Source organism: Notothenia rossii (assembly GCF_949606895.1).
Source record: "Notothenia rossii genome assembly, chromosome: 1".
NCBI lineage: Eukaryota > Metazoa > Chordata > Actinopteri > Perciformes > Nototheniidae > Notothenia > Notothenia rossii.
The window spans coordinates 77,456,918-77,470,162 of NC_136912.1; the positions used below are offsets into that span (position 1 = coordinate 77,456,918).

The window sequence follows — 13,245 nt, forward strand, 5'->3', positions numbered from 1 at the left end:
AATGCATGTAATACTGCATTTACATTCGTAGTTGCCTTTACAATAAACTATGGCCTTGCTTTTGTTCCTTTTGTCACTTCTTTGTTTCAAACCGTGAGGAAGCCAACAAAGCTTGTTCCCAGTAAACAAGGCCGGATGGACGTTAGCCGACATAATTTGTTGCTTCTTAGAGTACAGACTCAGTGTCTGAGTTTAAGCCTCTGCTTCCGGTAGCACATGGCCCATCTGCTGCCCCCCCCCCCCCCTCCCAATGACTGTGAGGTGTATCAACAGAGATTATCAGGGCCTGACTTATGAATGAGTACTGGGTAGAGATTTAATAAAGCGTCACTGAGGTCATGCAGATGCTGGTCCTCTCAGCAGCTCATAGTGACGTTGGCGTCCCTTCCTGCTGAGGTCTGAGAGCCGGCTCAGTATAATCTCCCCTAAAAGACACTTAGAGGAGCAGAAAAATACTTGGCTTAGTGTGGTAGTCCCTGAAAGCTTAGACCGCTACTTAGTTACTAGATAGTTAGAGCAGGACATGTGGAAGTCGAGGTGGTAGTAAAATCTACATTTAGTCAGCAAATCAGCTGTACTTGGGTTTGTTCAGCTGCTAAACTAAAAATACAGTCACAACTAGGCTAACCATCTTCCATATTTTACTTAAAATATTAAAACCATCCTGGCATAGTTGCTTTTAGATTGATACAAACAATGGAATCAGGTGTGGCAAAGTGATTGTCCATTATCACTTAATGACATACATTCAGAGAGTAGGCTGGAGACAAAATCAGATTTAAATGATTTATTAATTAAGAAATGTTACAAATGTGTTAATTCTCGTTTTTAACATTCCCTCCAGAAGAATCTGCCAATGCCTGACACTTTAAAACACAAAAGAGAAATAAGAAACTTCAGTAAACCGCATCTCTACATACATTGATTAGTTCAATCACAATAACAAAAGTTTGGTTAGCAGAAGCATGGTTGTGCGTGTGTGGTGTGTGCACAAAGGTATTACTAAAACTGGCACTGGTTAGATTCATTGACTTCAAGCCATCTGCTACTACTTTTATCAGTAAATCAGCAGTGTATAAAAAAATATAAAAAAGGCCATTTAAGATTCAAAAAAGCAATCCAGCTTGTTTAAAATGACAGAAATAGCCTTGAGGTGTTTCTTTTTCTAACTCGCACTCTCCGAGTAAGGCTTCAAACCACTGACCATTATATCTGAACAAAGTAACATTTCTACAAATAAAACCTTCAAAGCCAATTGTCACCATACTGCCAGGTTCCAAGTGACCGATAACTGCTAGCTCATCTGAAAACCCTCCAGTGAAAAACCTTTCAACTCTAAGTTAAAAAGAAAAGCACTAAATGTGTATTAAATGTTGGCATATGACAAAAAATGAGGAAGAAACAAAATATATACAGCACGAAAAACATTGTATGCAATATGCAAAGGCGTCATGTTGCTTTGGGCAACCCCCCCGCCCCCCTCCCTTTTATCCCACCCGCCAAATACAAGCCAGTCTTCACTGAAGACCCCTCATCACAACAATCCCCCATCCCCACCCACACAGACAAAACATCACGAAACACGATTACGTCACTAAGCCTGTTAGTTTGGAAAAGCACTGAAACTCCAACCCCCTTCCCTCCCTCCCTCCCTCCCTCCTTCAGTCAGAGAGGGGAGACAGGGTCGTGGTGCAGTCGTTCCACTCGTCCGTCTCGGGGTTGTACACCTCCACCGTGTTGAGGAACTCGTTACCGTCGAAGCCGCCCACAGCGTAGATGGTTTCTCCCAGCATGGCCACGCCCGCGTTGCTGCGGGACGACGTCATGCTACCCAGCATCCTCCACTCGTTGCGGGCGGGGTCGTACACCTCCACACAGCGGAGCGCGTGGGAGCCATCAAAGCCGCCAATAACAAACAGTTTGCCTGGACAGAGGGGGAGACATTACTATCAACATAATGACAAACAAATAACTGTCTGCTTCCTGTTGATTTTTGCACATGATGCTGCCATAGATCAGCAGCTGATTTAATTGTTTTCCTGAGCTGACCTGCATGGACAGCGACAGCGGCCCCCCTGCGAGCCACGTTCATGGGGGCGATCAGGGTCCAGGTGTTGTTCTCGGGGTTGTAGCGCTCCACAGTGTTCAGGCAGTTCCACGACTCCGCCCCTCCGATCACGTACATGAAGCCGTCCAACTCGCACACGGCAGCCTGGTGCCTCCCTGGAAGAAGAAAATGTGATTAATGAATTAAACTTTCTAATTGTTCCTTGGGCTGCAATTATCACACAAGCAAGTCTCTGATGAATAGCTATCCAACTCTTGGTCTTGAATAACATGTTCTCTGAGCTGCAACACCCAGAGGGAATAATTAAAGTGTATGCAAGACAGGAATTTGTTAGATCTCTGAAAAATACATTATTCAGCTTTATGCTTGAGGCTAGACCATGTTATACATATTCAAATTATATATATTAGTACTATATTTATAGTGTATGTGTAAACGTACTGATGTTGAGGGAGGCACAGTTAGACCAGGTTTTGATCACAGGGTCAAAAGCATCACAGTTCTTCAGGCCCTTCTGCCCGCAGGGGTCCGACCCACCCACAACGTAGAGTTTGTTGTTCAATGAGCAGACGCCTTTAAAAACAGAGACGTTGACTGAATTACACCTTTATTTACTCAGGGCAGAAGCTCCAACACTAACATGGATACAGTATGCAAATACAAAGTTAGACAAGAACAATAGTGAGACATTTGAAACAGAAACAACTATTTGTGGACAATATAAGACAGGAATGAGCTGAATAGTCAAACTAGCTTGACGTTAGCAACAGAGAGGCTACTTGATGAAAGAGTTTTCCTGGATAATACTTTTAAATTCAATTATCAGGTATAGAAGGAGGGACCTACCTGCATTGCAGCGGTTTGTCCTCAGCTCTGGTACTTGAGCCCACTCGTCAGTCTGTGGATCGTACATCTCCCCGCAGCTCAGCTCATCAGAATGTCCATTTGATCCTCCAATCACATACAGCTGACCCTGTGAGGTGGAAATATCAAAATCATTTTATTATGACAATTACAATAAGTTAAGAGAATTTAGAAACCCCACTAGTTGCACAGGGAGTAGGGAGGCATGCAGTGGATATTTGGATTCCTTGCTCAATGTTCAAAATGTCACTTCAGGATGAAAATGTAATTGTACCATGAGCACAGCCATCTGGAATCGAGCCCTTGGAGTCCGCATGGGAGCAATGAAGGTCCAGCGGTCCTCTTTGGGGTCGTAGCACTCCACAGTCCTCAGACACTCCTCTCTGTTGTATCCTCCTGTGGGAACAAGATAATGTATCACATTCAAGACAGTGGATCCCTGTGGTCATCATTTTGCAATCAAGCCTAGAGAGAAGCATTTATTTCCCCAAGTATCACAACCTCCTTTTAGCTCCAATAACATAGACCTTAGTCATTTGATATAGAAGCGTTTAGTGCTAACCTGCTGCGATGAGTCTTCCGTTCAGGGCCACGGCGCCCAGACCGGAGCGAGCGTAATGCATGGGAGAGAGCGGCTGCTCCTCCAGCTCCTCGGGCTGGGCCTCGAAGCTGAGGCTCTTCATCAGGCAGGGGGTGGCAGAGGGGGAGGTCTGAGGGCTGCTGCGACCGTGCAAGAAGATCACACACAACACGCCATCCAGCACAGCCAGACACAGGTAGGTGTGGTCTAGAGGTTTGATTGGAGATCGTTAGAGCCATTCGAGTGTTGAAAAAAGAGCCTCAATCATGCATAGGATTTAAATAAAACAATATTTCTGAATGTACTGCAGTTCATGTTCACTTACTTGTGGTCTTCTCAGAGGCGATGTACTTCCACTCTCTCCGGCCGGTCTGTTTGGGCGCATTAGCTGCTTGGTTGGAGGGCGACAGGCTTCCCGAGGAGCTGCAGCTCATCTGTCTCTGGGTGCTCTCCCGTACGGGTTTCTTCTGCAAGAGCACAGTGCAGCTACAGAAGCCAAGCTTGCACCACAGGCCCACCAGTGGCCACCACACCAGGTAATCATACCCCCAAACTACACTCTGATCCAGCTGATCTAATGTAGACGTTTCTTTTGATATCTCACGCCTTCTGAAGCCAACAACACAGCACTGCAAACTACTGTCTCAGACCACAACACAATCAGATCTAACAGCACACAGTTCAGTCACAAAGAGGGTAGAAATCTGCCCATTCCCAACTGGGGGAGATTAGCATTTAATATTAAAATGTAGTTTTAATATATGCTCAACAGCATAGCTAGGCAGGCATCGTTGCTCATTTGTTTATTCACTGACATTTGTCTTAACATTGTGGAATTAAATGAGCCATATCTACTTCTTGCCAGGCACAGGCTGCGATTACTTTATGCATGGCCAGGCACACACTGCCAAGCAAAATGAGACTTCATTACAGTGAAGCCAGGCACAAGCTGTTGAGTACCTGCACAAACTGAAGGTGGTCCTCCTCGCCACCAAACACCTCACTGTGCCCATCAATCACCAGCCCTCCATCCACCAGCTTATGGTCAGGTGAGTAGTACAGCGTTTGCACCTGAAACACAAACAGCAACAACATACCCATGTGGCTGTCTTCATGGCAACACACTGAGAACCTCAGCATAACGGGGAAAGGGGGGAGGGAAGAGGAGTAGGAGGAAGGGGGTTGTGAAGAGGAAGAGGGGGAAGGGACGAAGGCCTGGATCTTCGGTCACTTGGATTAAAAGCTTCCCTTAAAAACACACACGCTGCTGCTGCTGCTGCTGCTGCTGCTGCATTAAGTGTTCGAGCTCAAGAAGGAATCTGACAGTTTGCATCTAAAAAAAAAAGAGGGAGCTGATGAAGAATGAGAAGCTGCATCTGGAAAGATCTTCTGTGAAGAATCAAGAGAAGGAGGAGGAGGGGGAGGGGGGGCTGCATGTGGCCCTCTCTCCACCTCTGCTGCTTGGAAACCGGTCTTCTAGCTGAACAAGTTGGTCATTGTGATGGCAGCCACAATGTCCAGGTCACATCCAGATGACTTAAGGTGGTGGCGCTGTTGTAACAGCCCTCAAGCTCATTTAAAAAAGATACCCATTGATGGATTCAATTCAGGAAACAAAATAAGCATAATAAAATTGAATGATAGTTTGTGTGGTCCCTTAGTTGACCATTTGAAGGGCAGGTTTTACTGTGGCAACAGATTATCTTGAGAAGTGACAGAAAAACAATCTAAATAAAAAATGAAAATGGCCAAAGGGCATTTTAATTGATTCAAATGTGCTGAAAATTCAATTTCAGCTGGACGGTTAATTATTAATTTATTCCAATGTAAGATTTGTTCAATTTAAATGCTTATGTGCAATGCCCAGTTTGACTGGTTCTTGATTGTTTCAATGGATAAGTAGGCCTGTATGAGAATATATTGTTATGTGCCAAAGGGCCAATAAACGACTTGTATTTATCCCAAAGGTTTGGAGGCAATGTATTCTGGTAAATGCAGAAATGGGATGCATCTGTATATGTGGCACGGACAGATGGGAGCTCAGTGTTGCGTGGCTGCAAGGAGAGGCAGTAGTGCTCCTCTCCTCCCTCTCTTTCTCAGACTCATTACCCTGGTGGCTCAGTCGTGGCTCTTCAGTCTGGTCTCCTGCTGCTGCTAATAAACCTACAAGAGAGATAAATCAACGGGGAGGAGTGTCTGTTAGTGCTGGAGCAACAAACCTGTTCAGATAGTAAAGTGGCAGTGAATAAAGGGTCACCTCTGTGAGAACCTGGGTTTGTGTATCAGAGGAGAAGAGCACTGAGATACTCGTACTCCGATGGGGTTGCACATAAACCAACCACAGACCCAAAAGAGAACAGTGGAAACAAAAAACAAGAGCAAACGCAGCTCTTTTGGGCTCACCTCTAATTTGAAGTATGGTTCAGGGGTACAGAGTTTCTTACTGCAAAAACCTCAACAAACCAGAGGAAACAAAAAGAACAATCCTGACATAGCAGCATGACAATGGCATGCTTTTTCTACTTCAGCCCCCTTAATGACTTCTTAATGTCAAAAACAGGATTCAGAGGGGAGGGAAGGGGCAGGGTGGGAATGAGGATCAGTCTGAGAGTGGAGCCTGCTCGCCCGGGTACTGACCTCCTCCATCAGGCGGTCCAGGTGGTCCCCGTTCTCCCAGAGGCTGCGCTGCACCCAGCTGAGCACCTTGGAGTAGAGCTTGCCGTTGCTGGGCAGGGTCAGGTTGTCTTCTAGCATTACTTCTAACTGTAAACACACAAAGGGAATGAAACAGGAGTCAGATGTACACACAGTAGGAATAAAGAGACTCCGTAGCAGAACAATTTATAACATAATGGCCCCTATTGTAAACTAAACTTGATCTTACTGGCTGATGTTACCTGTATAATCCCTTAATGTTGCCATAGGGTCAGGATTAAACATTGTATCCTTACACACGGACATCAGCAATATTAATGAATAGCATGCATATTTGATTGATCAAATTTGCACTACCTCAACAAGTGAGTTCTGATAAAGTACCTTGCGCAATCGTCTTGTTGAACAAAAACATGTACACTATAACCCACCTGGGCTAGGCCTTACTATTGCATATGCCCCCATAAGTCCCCTGCCCTAAATACATCCTCAGCCGGCTTTAGCTGAAGGGAAATCTGTAAGAGGCACACCTTCCTACTATAGGTCATGTTAATCTCATGTCGGAGTCGGAAAGGTACAAATACAGAGCTTAATCCAGTGCGTGTCATTCAACTCAAGACCACCAATCCTGGCCAATTTAAATGACATAAGTGCACATTTAAGCTAGTACCTTGAGGCGGGGGAGTTTGAGAAAGTCTTCCTGTTCAGACACTTCCAGTAGATGGTCCTGGATGAAGGCGTCCACCTTGGCCAAAACTCTGGCATCTCCCATAGAGCTGGCAAAGTTACGGAAAGAGATGGCGCTCTGGGAATCCATTTTAGAAAGCAGGTAGTCACCACAAATCTGAGAAGCGAGGGACAAGTGGACATTTATTAAAACATCTGTTTGTAAGCTGTGTTCCTAAAGGCGTGTCCTGTAATGTAGACCGTTAAAAACATACCTGTTTGACTCGCTCCATCTTGAACCTTTTGGCTGCAGAGTAAACTTCCTTAACTAGTTCTTTATCTGCCTTTAGCCTGTATTACACAGAGAAGACACAACCAATTAGGGGGTTGTCAACCATTTAAAAGAAGTTGAGAATTTTGATATGATATGATAGGATAGGATAGGATCAGAGGCAAAAGGTGCTACTTACTGGGCAGTATAGGCATAATTGAGCAAGATCTCCACAGCCTCTGGGTCCAAGTCCTCAAAAGTGACATGAGACACTCCGTGAGGCTCAATATCACTGTTAAAGATCTCAAACAGATAGGGACTGCAGCAAGCCAGGACAGCACGGTGAGCCATCAGCTCATGACCACACACCTAATAAAAAGAAGAAGACAAATAATCAGGATGTGTGTAACTTTGTCACAGACAAACAACTGCTAGAATTGTGGTGTTTGAGCATTTAAAGAAGCTAAAGCAACAAACCCAATATTGGCTGAGAAGCTACACGATTAATAGTTATCTCTTGTTTCCTATTGGCTGCATACGTCTCTCAGAGTTCTGAACTATACAAGTGGTGGGAACAGGTTCTCACACTTGAAATAGAGCAACGGCAACATAACAGGAAACATTTAAGTAAATACTTGAGTTTTTTTCTTGTTACTAAATGTGTAGACATTCACACCCAAAAACCCCAGTGAACTAACCAATGGCCAAACAATACGTTGAGCTAGGGCTGCTCAATTAAATCGTATTTTTAAATCGCAATTACGATTTTCGCTTGCAACGATTATGAAAACAACATAATCGAAATAAAACAATTTTTTTTAAATAAATTATTGTTTTTTCAGTTGAATTTAATGAATCAACTGTTAAAAACATACTGTTCACTTTTTTTTTCTCCAATAAATGGATGTTTTAAAAGTAAATGGATAATCTTTTTTAATAATCGTGATATCAATTATTGACCCAAATAATTGAGATTATGATTTTTGCCATAATCGAGCAGCCCTACATTGAGCCTAACAGGTTAATGATATCTTCTGGGTTGCAAATGGTTTTTGTATTACTTTAAATTTGTTGTCATTTTTGTGATTCACTACGTTGTAGCTAAAAAGGGTAAGTGTGTGTTTGCATTGAGCGTACCTGCAGTCTCACATCGCAGAACTGACCACTCTTTCTCAGAGCGTTCATTTTGGCAACGGTGGAATCCAGGAAACTCTCATCCTCAAAGATCAAATAACCGTTGGGAATCATCTTGGTGAATCTTTTTTTTTTTAAATTGTATGCCTGTAGAGCAAAAATAAACATTATTTAAAAAAAGAAATCAGCAACAATACTCAGCAGGCTTGTCTTTTGCACTCTGTCCAACATGCTTTCAGCCATGGAATATTGTAATAGCAGTCTTTATTAATTGATGACACAAAGAGGATTAGGATTAGTTTCCTGCAATGTGCATTGTGTTTTATAATCAGTCCCACGCATTAGTCATGGCCTTACCGAATAGAGTATATTGCAAATCCAGTCGAAAGTAGGATACAGGCAAAGCAAACTGAGATCACTGCGGAACTCGAGTCTTCTTTATCCGAAGAGGGGACGTCGTTAGAAGAAATGCCAGTTGACTAAAACAGGCTTGAGTGGAAGGGAGAGGGGGAGCAGCCGCACGGACAAACTATCAGGCTTGAAGCGACTGTAATCAAGTCCTCGGGATCCCGTTGGCTATAGAGTTGTACTTATTCTGTGTTGGTAATACATTATAACCTAGAAGAAAAGGAGAAAACAGAGAATGGTACACAAGGTTAATTGTTTTTTCTGAGTGGACAGACAGCCTATTCTTGGCACCCATGCAATGCTAGCATGAGTCAGTTCTACCACGTGGTATATCAAGGCAACCTTGCACACGGGATCACATTTGAGAACACAGATACCACCCATCCCCCCCACCCTTTAGCATCCTTCCAGCTATATTCCAAACATGCATTAGATGTTTTCATATTCCCCACATGCATACACAATACAAGCACAGTTGATCTGATTCAGGATTCTTAGTAGCTCCTTCTGACCATATTATCCTCAGTGGATTCAGGAAGAAAATAAAATCCAGCATTTCATCTCAATATGCAGTAAACCAAAAGGTGTACAGCATGTATCTAAGCCCAGGCCTTTGATTCTCTTACCTTACAACACCCTTCATTTAGCGCTTTAAATCTCCACACCTGCTGATGCGTCCCGACAGGCTGAGCTAGACCATTTCATCTGTCTAATACCTTGAGCTCTGTCTCCACTCTCCCTGGAGCAAAGAAACTCAAAATCTAGCTTATATGACAAGCCCTTCTGACTGGCTCCTCCCTATAGAAACCATGTCACTCAAGCACTGACCTGTAAGAAATGCAGTATGGGGACACTGTCACAATCGAAGAGAGAGGAGATCCTCCTATATCTATATTCCACTAGCCGTAAAAAATATTGTTCCAATCAGATGTTCACAGCCAAAATTAACACAACTGACGTGATCCCATGCCAAACAACGTCCCCTCACCGCTATGCCATCTGCAGTGAGAGGCTCAGTGAATAAATTCCACTGCAGGCCCAACAGTTTTATCACTATACCAAATGGGGCAAGACAGACGACAGCAGCTGCCCGTAGTCTGAAATTGTATCCATGTTGCATGTGACCAGGCTTTCATGGACAGATAGCTTTCTGCGAGTGTTCTATATCTAACTTGCATGCATTTCTAATTCATTACAAAAGACTGATTTACTTCATTACTGCACAAGTATATGATGCACTGTAGGTGCGAGTCAAGGTGCTGCCAGTGGCACATTCAGTGGAAGCATGTGAATCATTGTACAATCATTGTGCAATCATGTTTTCAGATAACTTGGCGACGCGTGAATGCCCTTTAACTTTGAACTAATATTTAACCTTGCAAGAGCTTGGTCTACAACTGTGTAAGGCGTAGTTGCAGTGCTAGTATGACAGACAATATAAAAAAATGATCATCTTATCCACAATCAGATGTCTTAAAAAAAATGTCTTAAAGGAAAATCTTGCAAGCCCAATGTCTGAATGGCTCCTTTACACTGAAATAATGTTTGTATGTAACTTCAGCTGGAAAACAATCTAGTAATTTTCTTCTGCCGTGAGCTATGGCTTACTATCAAATTATCAACAACAACTACACTTTGTACACGAATAAGACACCAGATCTAACCTTCCTCGCAAAATTAAATGCTATGCCTGTTATCTGAAACTGCCACAAATCCAATACTTAAAATCCCCCACAATGCACAATTAAATGTGTGTGCTGTGCCAAATCAACACCACAACAAAACACTTGAAGCCAATGACCTACTAAACTAAAAACCACATTGTGAATTCAGTAATCATAAAAGAATCAGAAGGGGGAATTATGTTCGGATCCGATTACTATCCTCAGCCTGCATTTATTTTGCTAATCATGTGTAGAGGGAGAAAAGTTAAACACACACTGAACATCCCGCTTTGCTTAGATGAGTAAAAGGAGGATGTGTAAAACTAGCAGACTGCTGGCAAGTATGCCAGAGATTTTATGGGTAAATGCTCAAGCATGATGGCACATGCTAGAATATGGTATTTTTGTATTGCACTGAAGAGCATTGAAAGCTATAATTCATGCCGTGTGTGGATGGAGGAAACACTGACCCAGTTTCTTGTCGTTATGCAACATCTGGCAGAAGACTCTTTGTTAAAGCTCAAAAGCTCGACTCCTCCACATGGCTGGGCTCTACGCTCGCCTGTTGTCTCCTTCCCCCCTCATTTCTCCACCTAACAAAACACTCTGCCAGTCAAGCCACGCCCCCAGCTATCTGGACAATTATTCAATGGAGAGTTGGCAACTAAATGACAGCTGTGATTTAAAAATAGTTGCTTTTTGTAAAATGATGACAATTTTAGCAATAGCCAGTGTGCAGTAGGTGAAAGAAACCAAAAAAGGACATTTTAGGAATGATGTCTGGCTACATCAAAACTGTGACATTCAGCATTACACGCTGACTATTAAATTGTTTTCTTCTAGGGAATCTGTTGATCTTTTTTTCCATGTATGTGGACACAGTATTTGGGTCCATAAATCTGAAAACAGGATAATAACTTTTATAGAAATATAAGAATAAACATATAGAAATGTATATTAGGACAAAAAAGGCAGGCAGACTAGGTGAGCTGTAAATGTGGCTGTTAGCTTGGAAACACAGGAGAGAACAAAAGGAACCAAAGTGAGACGTTCACAACTTTGTCACAGAGGGTAGCCCTGAATGTTTTTTCCCTCTCCATTTTTCCATCTGATTAGTCCGTCACAAAAGTGCAGGCCTGTTACTGAACAATCAATGCTTGTTAGACAGCCCTCCAGTGGTGAAGAGAAGCATTACTGGATATTTCACCCAGTTCTACGGCGTGGAAATTAACAGAGCTACATGTAACCCATCTTGAAAAAGGTTCCGTTTAAAATTGTGACAATAAAAAAAATGGAGACAGCTGAATTATGCAAAGGTTGTTTGTCTATAGAAAGTAAAATGTTGCATTTTTCCGAGTAACGAAACGATAATGATGTGTTATTAATCATCTACTGAATAAGTCAAAAATAGTTTTCACCTTTTTTAATCAATAATCTACAGTAAACTACATTTATCACAAGGTTACCAGCTTCAGAAACTGATTAAAAGCGTAGTAGGTCAAATACTACCATGGCATAGGGCAACCTGCAGCCGGAAGACACTGACTGAAGCATTTGTGGAAATAAAACGTTAAGAATCGGCAGAGAACAATCATTTTAGTAGAAACTCAATTAAATACAACTAAACCTCGACAGACACTTTGCCGCATCGATATTATGTCAAGACTGTTAACAGCCCATATAATCTGACGATGGCACCAAAGTAGGGTGGGTAAAGGACAGGGTGTACCCATACCACTACGCTACCCACCCTACCACCTCCCAATGGGTGAGTCTTACATTTGGACACCATTCGCTGCAAAGCAATGTCATTCTCCGGCTGTTGCCTCCTCCTCCTCTGGTGGAGTAATGTACCAGGGCCGTGGTGTCTGGCGACGGGCCAGAAATCATACAGCTACATCCCGCCACATGAAACTGGGTCAGGAAGCAGAGTCCACCAAATATTATAATTATCTCGACTTTTATAAGGATTACAAAAGCAGGTATACTTTATATTAAAGGCATACCGTTGACGCAAAGCAGTTAGCAACTGAAGAGAGATGGCACGCTGGAAAGCTACTGCATGTTAGCTTTCTAGCTAGACAACCTGCTGCTTAGCTAGGATGGGAAGCCATGAGACAGCCACACCGGTTGATTTCAATAAATTGGATTGTGGCAAATGTATTCGTTCGTGAGCACTTGTTATTGCTCAAAGCTAGGACTGGCTTCATGATTTCGTTAGCTTGCAAAATAAGTCGTTGACGGACACTTATATTTAAAAGCTAGCTGCGGTTTGTGACATTCTCTGCGCCAGCAACGTTACATTTGGCATTTACAGCCGTTTTCACCATGTACGAGCAAAGACAGCATCTGCCATTCATGTAAAGAATATTTAGCAGAAAGACAGACACATTACCGTCCGTTGTAACCGACGACTGGTCACATTTTAACAGCACGTTAAAAATACAACAGCATTTCTTCTTAGATTTTTTTAAGAGAAAGATGTCTTACCTGAGGCGTTTGACAGCAAACGATATTAGACATATTTAATGCAAATTCAGAGTTGGTTGGTTCTGGTCAAAGCAAAGACGCAACGCGACTACAGGCTCGGCTCTTCGGACTGGTAGTAGATGTCTGCTCCGCTCTGTATGAGAAACACGTCCACTCTAGGTCTGCTACGGGCTTGCTCTGACAGAACAGAAAAAATGGCCGGATGTGACGGTAAAGCGCGCTCCCGACAAAAGCTGTGCGAGCGACACGCTGCCCGTGACTTAGCCACCGGTGGGCGGTCCTACAACACCAGCTCCTCCCCATTTCCCCTGAATAAAATAAGCAATACTGGAGTGTTATGGTATGTTATGTTATGTTATTTATTGAACAAGACATATAAATGCACAAACACATTAACCTTATATTTAAGGATAGATGTAATTTACCAGGTTTTTGCAGATTGCTA

The 13,245-nt window shown here is 43.0% G+C and overlaps 1 protein-coding gene across 4 annotated transcripts; it reads right to left on the minus strand.

The window, feature by feature from the left end:
- Positions 1-772: 772 nt before the first annotated feature.
- Positions 773-12,996, minus strand: ivns1abpa (influenza virus NS1A binding protein a). Of its 4 annotated transcripts, XM_079676053.1 has the most exons (16): positions 12,801-12,996; positions 10,781-10,903; positions 8,596-8,856; positions 8,242-8,385; positions 7,304-7,473; positions 7,109-7,184; positions 6,838-7,011; positions 6,150-6,275; positions 4,473-4,583; positions 3,838-3,979; positions 3,495-3,719; positions 3,207-3,328; positions 2,915-3,041; positions 2,510-2,641; positions 2,050-2,223; positions 773-1,924 (listed from the first exon to the last, which is right to left on the minus strand). In XM_079676053.1, the coding sequence occupies exons 4-16, from the start codon at positions 8,350-8,352 to the stop codon at positions 1,662-1,664; spliced, it is 1,953 nt and encodes a 650-aa protein (XP_079532179.1). In that variant the 5' UTR covers positions 8,353-8,385; positions 8,596-8,856; positions 10,781-10,903; positions 12,801-12,996; the 3' UTR covers positions 773-1,661. The 4 variants fall into 4 exon arrangements, with proteins under 4 accessions (XP_079532179.1, XP_079532177.1, XP_079532180.1 ...); XM_079676051.1 differs by lacking the exon at positions 10,781-10,903; XM_079676054.1 differs by lacking the exons at positions 10,781-10,903; positions 12,801-12,996 and adding an exon at positions 9,475-9,618.
- Positions 12,997-13,245: the final 249 nt, after the last annotated feature.